The sequence below is a fragment of the Bison bison genome, unplaced genomic scaffold (assembly GCF_000754665.1).
Source record: "Bison bison bison isolate TAMUID 2011002044 unplaced genomic scaffold, Bison_UMD1.0 scf7180017861046, whole genome shotgun sequence".
NCBI lineage: Eukaryota > Metazoa > Chordata > Mammalia > Artiodactyla > Bovidae > Bison > Bison bison.
The window spans coordinates 1,123,953-1,136,654 of NW_011491618.1; the positions used below are offsets into that span (position 1 = coordinate 1,123,953).

The following is a 12,702-nucleotide window of genomic DNA, read 5'->3' on the forward strand; positions in this document are numbered from 1 at the left end:
TGTCAGACTTTATTTTTTTTGGCTCCAAAATCACTGCAGATGGTGATTTCAGCCATGAAATTAAAAGACGCTTACTCCTTTGGAAGGAAAGTTATGACCAACCTACATAGCATATTACTTTGCCAACAAAGGTCCATCTAGTCAAGGCTATGATTTTTCCAGTTGTCATGTATGGATGTGAGAGTTGGACTTGTGAAGAAAGCTGAGCGCCAAAGAATTGATGCTTTTGAACTGTGGTGTTGGAGAAGACTCTTGAGAGTCCCTTGGACTGCAAGGAGATCCAACCAGTCCATTCTAAAGGAGATCAGTCCTGGGTGTTCTTGGGAAGGAATGATGCTAAAGCTGAAACTCCAGTACTTTGGCCACCTGATGTGAAGAGTTGACTCATTGGAAAAGACTCTGATGCTGGGAGGGATTGGGGGCAGGAGGAGAAGGGGATGCCAGAGGATGAGATGGCTGGATGGCATCACCGACTCAATGGACGTGAGTTTGAGTGAACTCTGGGAGTTGGTGATGGACAGGGAGGCCTGGTGTGCTGCGGTTCATGGGGTTGCAAAGAGTCGGACATGACTGAGCGACTGAACTGAACTGAACTGAATATGCAAATGGTGTTCCTTATATGCACTCAGAATTCCTTAAACTGAAAAGCCTGGTGGCTGTAGTTTGCCTTGAGGGAAGCTGTGTAGTCCAAAAGGTACATAGGCCAGTAAAATTCTCTCCAAAGCTTTGTTCATTGTATCTGGTAGAATTTTGGTCCCAAGTAATAGACACTTGCCTCGCTTCTAATATGACATTTCCTGTATAGTCCAGTGGTATCTATCCCTGGTTTGAACTCACTTTGACCCCTCCTTAATGCCTTCCTATTGAATCATATTGTGATTGAACAGTTTTGTTTCCACAGCTTTTACTACATCATTCCTTAGTTCTTATTTCTAAGATCATAAAGGTTTTTGAACCAAAAATGATACTTCTCTTACATATTTTTTCACAAATAGTAATGATATGTGTCGAATGAGGGAACTGCTAGGAAAATGCTCTTGTTTTCTGCTTTTAGAAATAAAAAGAATGTCTAATTATTGGATGCTACCATTGTGCACAGGAAGTTTTGGAACAAAATTTCTGAATTGATATTTCTTAACTCTATTTCAGAAAGTGGTAAAATAGCTGTGGCGTATAGATCCTGTGAAGAGGTCACAGATGCTAGAACTGAAGAGGAACTACAGGATTTAATTCAAGTATGTGGAGAGAAAGACTGAAGGGATTCAAAGCCAGGGTAGCCATAATTCAAAACAGCCAGAAGATTCTTGGCATGTCTATGTCTGCTCAGCTCCATCATCCTTAGGGAAATGATAAACTCTGAAACTGCTTTTGAGGCAGGAAGTTTCTAGGAATTTTCCTGATGTCTGAGCCTTCTCTCTGACCCCTTATTTAAATTTGGAGAGCAGGGTTGAGGACCATGAGGTACTTGTACAGTTGTGGACACAGGAGAAGACACAGGCCTCTTAGAACTCCCCTCAAACAGAATTGTGGGCATTTGGGAACAAAGTAATTATGGCTTTAATTTGTTGTGATTATGCTACAGTGTGTGAAAACTGTATTAATGCCTTTCAAATAAGGTGTTCTACCCAGATTTCATATGTATTTTGTGTGAAATATTTTGCTGAAGGACCTTTCTGTAAACCAATTATATGAATGCCTCAAATCAGGGATTAAGTTGTCAAAGTAATTTCTAAAAGAAAACATTAATGTACTGCATATAGGATTTTTAAAAAAAGAGCAAAAAATGTGTTTCATGTCATTGAGAACTTAATTTGGGGCTAGATTTCTGATTATTTAACCCACCCCAATGTTGCAAAGTGTGTTTTGAAGAGAAGAAAGTAGAGAAAGAAAAGGTGGTTATATCCTGAAAAACAAAAATTTTGAAAGTTTTTTCTTTACAAAATAATTATTTTAATTCAATTTAAATCAAATAAGTCAAGGAAACTTCAAACATACCCAAGTTTGGGCTTTTAGAAGGCTAACTTCCTATGAAATGAGAGAGGAAAGGATTCGGTATTGATGCTAAAGATTTTGGAAACCTGATTATAAAAACAAATCTGTTCCCAAATGAGGCCAATCTTTGAATCAGTTCCATTTAAAAAGCATTAGGTTGGACAGTGGGAATAAGATGAAGCTCTGCCGGGAGCCAGCACGGGAGTTCCCACCCATGACAAAGGTCATGCCGAGAGGCCTGATATACAAAGGCGAGTCAGGGCTCAAGGGGCCCCCCTGGACCTGCCCGAGCATCTACCCCAAAACCAAAATTTGTCTGTTTTACTATTTCACGACTTTCACCAACTCTTCTGACATTAACAGGGGGCTATCCCCAACCACCTTTCTCTATAAGAAAATCAACTTAAAATTCTAGTTAATAAGTCTCCTGGGCATAATAGGAGTGTTTCAATTCAAACCCCTCTGATGACTTTCTAGCTTGCCTGACACGTTTGTTTGGACTCTTGCAGCTATGCTTGTGATTGTTCACAGCCTCCCAACCATGAGAGGCACAGGAAGCTTAAGATATTCTAACAATGCAGAGCTTCTCAGAGAGTTAAAATCGTTAGAATAGAACTAGTAGAGGATTTCTTTGTTGAGCTAATGCTTGCTGCCAAGTTTCCATATCCCTTACCTACTGTGTCCCTGGGAGTGTATTGATTAATATAGTTGGTATATAGAAATATAAGTAGTAGCTTTAATGTTTGTAACCTTGGACCCTTGAGTTAATTCTTTTCTTGTTATAGCCCACCACACTTTTGCCCTATAGGAATGCAACTTTATCTAATGCTTTCAGAGGGTGGCGCCTGACTTAGAATAATCACCTTTAGAGAAAAATAAGTTTTCTGAAGAAAGGGTCATAAAATGTTAACAGGTCTCCTGACCAGAAGATGATGTAAAGCACCTAAAAGCTTTTGCATATGATAAGTTTGCAGAAAGAAAGCCTGGCTTCGATAAGGATCAAGGACTGCTGACCTTGCATGACTCTACCTGCCCCCCTCCCCCACATTATCCTCTATGCACAACTTAAGGTATAAAAACTACTTTGGAAAATAAAGTGTGGGCCTTGCTCACCAAAGCTTGGTCTCCCCATGTGGTTCTTTCTCTTTCCTTTTCAGGCTGATTCCCTGGAGTGCAGGGGCCCTCTGCGTTCACTTTCCTGCCTGGGCTTCTAAGACCCACTCGAGAAGGTGCCTAAGGTGGGGCACCTTCAGCTATTCGAGAGGACGCCTGCGGCCTACGTGAACAGAGCAAGTCCCATGCTGGGGCTTTATTGGCTTTCTGCATAAACCAAGGAATATCAGCCTCTTTTCTCTCCTCTATTTTCTTAACTGAAAAATTCTTTCCTTATCTCTTTCTTTCTTTCTCTCAGTCGCCGATGCCGTCCTCCCGAGGGAACCCCTGGATCCAATCGGGGCTGAACCCCAGTAAAGCTTTTCTTTTGGAGTTTAAATGTTAGAGGTCTTGCCAAACAAAAAGGACTACATTATTTAAAAGGACTGTGAAGAAAGTAAACTGTGTGCTTAGTTACAGTATTTCAAGAAAATTACTAAAACAGGCTGACTTTTAACATCTTCAGTGTTTTGTCCAGGTGTGTACACAGAGCAGGACTCTATAAAGTGACACTGCAATTTTTGTAGATTAATGGCTGTGTTGAAACGAGGTGGGATGGGGCAAGTTTTCCCATGGTAATGTAAAGGCCCATTCACTTGGTTAGACATTCTTTCCCAGAATGACTTGCTCACTTGCCCAAAGCCTCTCCTACAGAAATTTCGAAGTCACCACTGATTTGGTGGTAACCCTTAACAGCAAAGTGGTGAATTAATGACCAGACTTGGGTACTGAAAGTTTAGAGGAAAGAGCAACATTTTTGAATAACTTAAAAATTATAAGGTGTGTTCCCCTCCCGCCAGCCTAACTTGCCCTGCTCATTTTGCAGGTCAGCTGCTTTTCCCGGAAGCCGTGTGGCCAAGGGGAGGAAGAATGCCTCTCAGACTTCAGCTTTGAGGAGCAAGAGTTCACAGTGCCAGAACTGGACTAGCACTTCTGAATTTCCCAGAATGCTTGGCCTCTGGGGCTTCCTTGGGAAGCTCTGCATCCCCTTCCACTCCTCCCCCAACCCCTGGGCTGTCAGCGTCCAGGGCCATTTACGTCTGCAGCCCAAATCCTGCCTGGTTGCGCAGAGCCAGGGAGGGGCTGGGGTAGGCTGGGGAGAGGGCCCGACTGGAGGTCACTGTGCGAGAGGAAGGACGGCTTGGTTGGCGCCCTGGTGACTCTGGGAAAAAGGCGCACTCAGATGGCGCAGATTGGTTCGAACCTAATAAAGGTGTCGTAACTAAAGGTGTCGTAACTAAAGGGCTGGACGCGGGGCGGGGGAGGGGCGCGCGGTTGCTAACGGTGCGCGCTCGTTGCGGGCTCACATAACGGTTCGGCTCCCGCTCAGGGGCGGCGCCGGCGCCCCACTGGCCTGGGTCGCTGCGCCCGGGAGCCTCCGCATGTCATGTCCCCGCTGCGCCGCTGGCTCCTCCTTACCTGGCAACCGTTGTGGCTTTTGGTTCAGGCAGTTCAGCCTCTGGAGCGGGCCCAGGGCCCTGTCCAGTTGACCTCGGACCCCCCAGGGCTGACTGAGCCCTGGTCTTCACACTCCTCTGACCTCCTGCCCGAATTGCCCCATGCACTCACACCCCTGGCAGAGCCGGGGGGCTTTAATTACTTGACTTCCTCCTCTCCAGACCACATGTTGGCCCTGCCTCATGAGGATTTGAGTGAGACTCTGGTTCCATACCTAGACTCGGATTCAGCCGGAGAGCTGTTGGCAGAGCCAGATAAGTTTGCTATTCTACACGAGGATCTGGATGACAAGCTAACCCAGCATCAAAAGCTCCCAGTAGCAGTTCCAGTGCTAGATTGGGATCAGAATCAAGCCTTGGTTCTGCCTCCTCAACACAAAAGTAAGACTAAAACTATAGATCAGGCTGAAAATCACCAATCATTTGAAATACTTGTTCCACCTCTAGGTAGTAAGAGCTCAAAACCAACGAAGTTTATTGTTTCACCTTCAAACCTGAAGAAAGATCTTGTTAAGCATCGACCTCTTGCCAAAGTTGTTGTTGGAACTACAAGACAACTTGGAAAAAAAAATCAGGGTCTAGAAGAACTGCAGGAGGATTATTTAGATTCCAGTATGGATGCCTTTTATCCTGAGGAGAGCCTACCTACGGATTTTCTGGGGAGCCCAGATCAACCTCCAGAGCCCCCTGAGGCTGAAATTTCTTCATCTCAGCAGGTGCACCACACTCGCCGACCGTTGCCCACTGAGCAGTTGGAATCTTTATCCCAAGAAGAGATGCCTGAGGAGGCTGAATCTTTTTCATCCCAGGAGGAGGCCCAGGCTCAGCATCTGGAGCCCACTGAAGAGGTAGAACTACCTCTACTTCAGCAGGAGGCTCTGTCTCAGTCTTCTGAGGCACCCAAGGAAGTGGAAACCTCAAGCCCTCAGGAGGCACTAGCCCAGCCTTTGGAGACACCTAAGGAGACTGTAGCTGGACCAGTAGCGCATCATAAAGTTCAGCAGTCACACTTGCACAATGTCACTGTTAAACCTCTGGATCTGGTGCTTACCTTGACTCCAGAGGTCACTAAAGAGGTGGAACCTTCTCCAGTTCAGCAGGAGATCCTATCTCAGCCTCCAGAGCACTTTGAGGGGTTAGAACCTCTTCCAGCCCAACAGGAGGCCCCATCTGAGTTTCCAGAGCAACAATATGGGGTTGAAACTCCTCCAGTGCAGCCGGAGGATCTATCTCAGCCTGCAAAGCATCCTGAGACGGCTGCATCTCTACTCCATCAAGAGACCCCAACTCAAGCTCCAGGGTTCCCTACTGAGTATGAATTCCAAGTTCCAATTAGCGATGAGGTAATAGTTCGACCTGGCATTGAACATCAGGTTCATTCAAACCTGCACAGTGTTACATTTCAACCTCATGATTTGGGACTTACCATCACTCCTACGCTCACTAAGCAAACTAAATTTCCTGCAACTCAGCAGAAGCCTCCAGAGACCCTGGGGGAGGTTGAACTTTCAAGTGAGCAGGAGCAACCGGCTCAGCCTTCTGAGGTTACCGGGGAAGTTGAAGCTTTTCCAAGCCAGCAGGAGACCACAGGCCAGGCCCCCGAGGAAGTGGAGCCTTCTTCAAGTGAACAGGAGCAACTAACTCAGCCTTCTGAGCCTACTGGGGAAATTGAACCCTCTCTCACCCAGCAGGAGACCCTGACTCAGCTGTCAGACTCTCTTGGAGTAGCTGAATCTTCTCCAGTCCAGGAGGAAGATGCTGCTCCGTCTCCAGAGTCCCCTAATGAGGCTGAATCTTTTCCCACCCAGCAGGAGACCCTAGCTCTGTCTCCAGTGGAGACAGAATCTGCTGCAACCCTGGTGGAGCAACCTGGTCAACATTCAGGCATATCCAATATCACTGTCAAACCTGCAGATCTAGAGCTTACCATAACCACAGAACCCACTCCAGTGGCAGGACTTTCTCCAAGTCAGCAGATACCTTTGGCTCAGTCCTCAGTGCCCCTTACTAATGCAGAATTTTCTGCATCCCCGCCAGAGGCCCCCACGCTGCTTTCACAGTTGCCTGAGGAAGTTGAACCTTTGCCAGTTCAAGTGCCAGCTCCAGTCCCATCTCCAGAAGCTGTTACCCAAATTACACCTTCAGAACAACAGGAGACCCCAGCTCAGGATCCTCAGGCTCATGAGATTGTACCTTCTCCACCCCAGCAGGAGGCCACAGCTCAGCGTCCAGAACTATCTAATGAAATTATAGTTATCTCTCCAGAACATCATGTGACAACAGTTTCTTCTCTAGGTCAGCTTCTGCAGCGGCCCAGCGCCACTATCAAACCTGTGGATCTTGCACTCACCATCACTCCAGCATTCACTAATAAGGTCAAAACGTCTCCACCCCAAAAGGAAACCTTAGCTCAGTCTACAGTGTCCCCTGGGCAGTTAAAACCTTTGTCAGTCCAGCAAGAGGTTTCAAATCAGCCACTGACTGCCTCTGAAAATGAACTTTTTGTGGCCCAGCATGAGCAACCAGCTCAGCCTCCAAAGGACACCGACGATGCTGCTACTCAATCTTTAGTAGAGAATGAGGTAACAGACTCACCTCTGGGTCTAGTGTTGCCTCATATCACTGCAAAATCCGTGGATCTGGCAGTTGCCCTAACTCCAGGCCCCACTAAAGAGCTTGAACATTCTCCAGTGCAGCTGGAGAACTCTGCTCATACTCCAGATCCCCCTGGGGGGATAGAGCTTCCGTTAGCCCAGGGGGGACACCCAGCTCAGTCTCCGGTTCCCCAGGGGAGCTCAACTGTATCTCTCAAGCCCCCCAAGGAGGTGGTGTCTTCTCCCACACAGCAGGTGCTTCAGACTCAGACATCAGAATCCCCTGCAAAAATGGAACCACTTCCAGCCCCTCAGGGGACCCTTCCTCAGCTTCTACGGCCCCCTCAGAATGTAGGGTCTTCTCCAAACCAAGAGGAGTTCCCAGCCCCACCCCTTAAAGAGACAGAACCTTCTCCAGCCCAGCAGGGCGCCCCATCTCAGCCTCCAGTGCCACCTACAGAAGTTGTAGCACAAACTCCAATGCTTTATGAGGTGACAGTTTCAACATCAGGACAGGATCAGACTCATCATTCAAACGTAACCAGTGCCACAGTCAAACCTTTGGCCCAGAAGCCTACCATAACTCCAAAACCTACACCCCTGGAGGCGACAATTCCTAATCCAGAGCAGGTTCAAGTTCAACATCCAACCTTGACTGAGGTCACAGTTCAACCTTTGGACCTTGAACTGACCATAAGGCCAGAGCCTACCAAGGAGGAAGAACCTTCTCCAACCATGCAGGAGCTACCACCTCAGCCTGTAAAGCCACCTAAGGAGGTTGTGGCTGATTCAACTCCAGGCCAGTATCAAGCTCAGAATCCAACACTGCCCAGCATCACAGTTCAGCCTCTTAACCCGGAGCCTACTGTAACTCCAGAGCCTACTGTAGAAGCTGAATCCTCTACAGCTCTTCGCCCCAAACCCCCTGAGGTGACGCTTCCAAATCCAGAGCAAGTTCAGTCTCAGTTGACGGAGTTCGCAGTTCAACCTTTGGACCTGGAACTTACCATAACTCCAGAATCCACAAATGAGGCTGAATCTTCTCCAGCCACGCAGGAGACCCCAGCTCAGCATCCAGTGCAGCAAGAGGTGACTGTTCCAATGCCAGCTCAGAGCCAACTGCCGCCCAGTGTCACAGTTCAACCATCGGACCAGAGGCCTAACACAACTCCAGAACCTACGACAGAGGCTGAATATTCCACAGGCCTGCAGCAGACTGCAGCTATTCCACCATACCCCGAGTTAACACTGCCACATCCAAAGCCAGTCCAGTCTCAGCGCCCAGCCTTGAGTGAGGTCACCTTTCAATCTTTGGACCTGGAACTTACACTAACTCCAGAATCCACTGTGGAGGTCGAACCTTCTCCAACTGTGCAGCAGACCCAAGCTCAGCCTCCAAAACCCATTAAGGAAGTTGTAGCTCAGCCTCCATTGTATTCCGAGGTGACAGGTCCAGCACTCGAGGCAGCGTCGCCCGCTGTCACCGCTTATCACGTGGACCTGGAGCTTACCGTAACTCCAGAAACTGCTACATCTGAACCTTCTACTTCCCTGCCACAGACCACAGTGTCTCCTTCAGAACAGCCTGAGGGGACACCTGCCCATCCAAACCTGACTGAAGTCACGGTTCAACCTATGGATGTGGAAGTTAACGTTACCGCAGTGAATAATACAGAGACTGAATCTCCTCCAACCCTGCAGGAGACCCCAAGTAAGGATCAAAGTCAGCCTCCAACATCACCCAGCGTCACAACTCATCATGCAAACCTGGAGCTTACCATAACTCCGGAACCTGCTATGGTGTCTGAATATTCTACCGCCCTGCAGCAGACCACGGCTCCCCCAGAGGTGACACTTCCACCACCAAACCTGACTCAAGCCACAGTCCCAACTGTGGACCTGGGAGTTAGCATATCTCAGCAACCGAGGCTGTCTGAGATGATATCTCAGGTGGTGCTTTTTCCTTTGACTCCGTTTTCGAAACCCAGAAGTCCCCCTGGTGTAAAACGTATCCTAGGAAAGAAGCAACCAGTACAGAATGCCCCCACAACCATCAACGTATGTAAGCTCTGTACCTGCAAAGACGAGACGCTGTCGTGTGTTGGTCTGAGTGCAAAGCAGAAGCTCCACAGAGTGCCTGAGCCAGGGCCCAACTCCTACAATGGCACCTTCACCATCTTGTAAGAATGGCCTTTATTTGTTCTCTGCATCCTGCCTAACATGGCAGCCCCTCTTCCAGGTTTTCCTGGGTCTTTCTCATCTCCCCAACCCATGTTGACTGACTTGCTATTTTTAACCTTTCATTTGTCAACGATTCCTTATATTCATTCTCCTCCTTACTATTGTTCCCTCTTCTCCAGTCTTTTACTTATAATCACCCCTATTCTTTTTCCTTCTCTATTTTTTTACCCCATTATTTAATTCCTCCACATCTACTCTTCTCCCATCTTTGCTCCATCCTCTTTACAGCAACATGTCCCTCTCCCCACCTCCTTGGTGGTGAAACAACAAATGGTTAAGAGTAGAGATTCTAGAGCTGAACTGCCTGGGTTTGAACCCACATCTGTAATTTGTTAGCTTTGTGACTCAATTTCCGCATCTGTAAAGTGGGAATGATGATAGTCGTCATCTCATAGGATTGTTGTGAGATTTAGATGAGTTAATACATGTAAAGTTCTTATATCAGTGCCTAACATACATGGGCTTTCCTGGTGCCTCAAATGGTTAAGAATCTGCCTGCAATGGGGGAGACCCAGGTTCGATCCCTGGGTCAGGAAGATCCCCTGGAGAAGGAAATTGCCATTTCCAGTATTCTTGCCTAGAGGATTCCATGGACAGAGGAGCCTGGCAGGTTCCATAGGGTCTCAAAGAGTCAGACCCAACTGAGCGACTTAACACACACAATACCTGTAAAACAAAATACATGCAAAATACATGTAAAACATCAGTGCCTAGCATATATGTTAGTGTTAGCTATTATTATATTCAGTTCCTCAGTTATATCTAGAACTCATCTTTGTCACCTGACTTTCTATGTATAACACCCATTTTGTGCCCAACACAAGGCTAAGTACTGTGGGCACCATAAAAGTATGACATTGTCTACAGAACATGACAATGATAGGTGAGAAGAAAGGGGATGTGCTTTAAAAGGGAGATAATATGCAGTTAAGCATTAAAAGAGATACAGATATCTGCTGTAGTTCACCAGAACCTGTAATCATTAGGGTGTGGAGGTCAGGGAAAGCTGCATGGATAAGTTAAAACTTCAGCTGGGACTAAAACACTGGCTGTGATTTGTTAGAGAAGAAACAGAGAGCATGGTCTAGGCAAATGTATGCCTGTGAGGATGATCAGGATTTCATAGATTAGTCTGGCTGTAAAAAGAAGTGGGTCGGTGGTGGTGGTTTAGTAGCTAAGTCATATCTGACTCTTTGTGACCTCATGGACTGTACCCCACCAGGCACTGCCACCAATGGGATTTCCCAGGCAAGAATTCTGGAATGGATTGCTGTTTCCTTCTCCAAGGGATCTTCCTGACCCAGGGATCAAACACACATCTGCATTGGCAAGTGAATTCCTTATCGCTGAGCCACCAGGGAAGCCCAAAAGATTGGGTTAGAGAACAATGAAAGCTATGATTATGAAAAACCTTGGCTATCCTAATGGAGGTTTGAAAGCAATGATGTAAGACATGCGGAGCCACTGAAAGTTTTCAAGCAAGAAAGACAAATGATTAAAACAAGAGAATTATTAAGGCCAAATAGAATGGTCTAGCAAAATCTAGGGGTAAAGTGAGAAAGGGCTGAATTAGAGTGGTTGTGAGAGGAGTAGAAAGAAAATCATGAGAGCGTGACAAAGGCAAAACCAACTAGATGCAGTCATTGACTAGCACTGGGGGACTTGGGTATGTGGGAAAGAGAAAAATTGCATATGTTGATGGGGCTTCCCAGGTGGTGCTAGTGGTAAAGAACCCACCTGCCAAAGCAGGAGACGTAAGAGACATGGGTTGATTCCCTGGGTTGGGAAGATCCCCTAGAGAAGGAAATGGCAACCCATTCCAATATTCTTGCCTGGAGAATTCCATGGAGAGAGGAGCCTGGCAGGTTACAGTCCATGGAGTTGCAAAGAGTTGGACACAATTGAAGCGACTTAGCATGCATGCACGATGGGGAGAATGATGGTGGTATAACAAGTGGAAATATAGCAGTTGGGAAGGAGAGCTAGTTTGAGGAAGATGAGTTCCGTTTTAAGCATTTAAGGTTTGATCCCTGGGTTGGGAAGATCACCCAGAAAAGGGAATGGCTACTCACTCCAGTATTCTTGCCTGGAGAATCTCATGAACAGAGGAGCCTGGCGGGTTTATAGTCCAGAAGGTCACAAAGAGATGGACTAAGCACACACATTGGGAAGCTGTGGGAATTAAAAATCTGTTTTTCTTCTGCATTTGAATATTCCCCATAAGGTGGCCATGGTTCTTTTACATATTTTCTTCATTCTTTTCCTGCCTATTCAAGGATATAACCTCTGTTTCTCCACAGAAATTTCCAAGGAAACTATATTTCTTACATTGATGAAAATATATGGAAGGCATACCGTTGGGCTGAGAAACTGTGAGTATATTCTCTCCAAATGTGAATACAAACTGCTAACTGTCTTATAAGAGTTTAGTATATATCCTTCCAGACTCTTTCATATACATTTGAATACATATATATTTCCAGATAACCAAATAGGTTTGTTGTATGATTTTCTTATCTTTTTTACACAAATGAAAAATCCTGCAACTTGACTCTTTCATTTCATGATGTCTTAGATTACTTTCATTCGTAGTACATAGAGGGTTAACCCATTCATTTCAACTCCTAAATAATATTGCATAGTATAAATGTATCACAGTTTAATAATGCCCCTATGGAAGGATGTTTGTATGTCCAGTTTTCTTGTTGCATGCATTGCTGCAATGAATATCCTCATACAGGCACCTCTGTGAATCTGGTCAGGTATTTCTGTAGAATAGATATCTAGAAATGGGATTATTGGGGCAAAGACTATGTAGATATAAATTTTTCAGTTCAGTTCAGTCTCTCAGTCATGTCCGACTCTGTGACCCCATAAACCGCAGCACAGCAGGCCTCCCTGTCCATCACCAGCTCCCAAAATCATGTCCATTGAGTTGGTGATGCCATCTAACCATCTCATCCTCTGTCATCCCCTTCTCCTTCTGCCCTCAATCTTTCCCAACATCAGGGTTTTTTCAAATGAGTCAGCTCTTCTCATGAGGTGGCCAAAATATTGGAGTTTCAGCTTCAACATCAGTCCTTCCAATGAACACCCAGGACTGATCTCCTTTAGGATGGACTGGTTGGATCTCCTTGCAGTCCAAGGGACGCTCAAGAGTCTTCTCCAACACCACAGTTCAAAAGGATCAATTCTTCTGTGCTCAGCTTTCTTTATAGTCCAACTCTCACATCCATACATGACTACTGGAAAAACCATAGTCTTGT

The 12,702-nt window shown here is 46.2% G+C and overlaps 2 protein-coding genes across 2 annotated transcripts in view; both read left to right on the plus strand.

Moving 5' to 3' along the window:
- RDM1 (RAD52 motif containing 1) overlaps positions 1–4,368 on the plus strand; it is an 11,427-nt gene extending 7,059 nt beyond the window's left edge. Inside the window, exons 6-7 of the mRNA XM_010832399.1 lie at positions 1,150–1,235; positions 3,971–4,368. Of these exons, the coding sequence (XP_010830701.1) occupies positions 1,150–1,235; positions 3,971–4,072 (188 nt within the window). The 3' untranslated portion in view covers positions 4,073–4,368. The remainder of the gene's footprint in view (positions 1–1,149; positions 1,236–3,970) is intronic.
- A 400-nt stretch (positions 4,369–4,768) lies between these two features.
- The window catches only part of LOC104983014 (leucine-rich repeat-containing protein 37A-like), a 47,607-nt gene continuing 39,673 nt past the window's right edge, over positions 4,769–12,702 (plus strand). The window contains exons 1-3 of the mRNA XM_010832507.1: positions 4,769–4,982; positions 5,049–9,375; positions 11,737–11,808. Of these exons, the coding sequence (XP_010830809.1) occupies positions 4,769–4,982; positions 5,049–9,375; positions 11,737–11,808 (4,613 nt within the window). The remainder of the gene's footprint in view (positions 4,983–5,048; positions 9,376–11,736; positions 11,809–12,702) is intronic.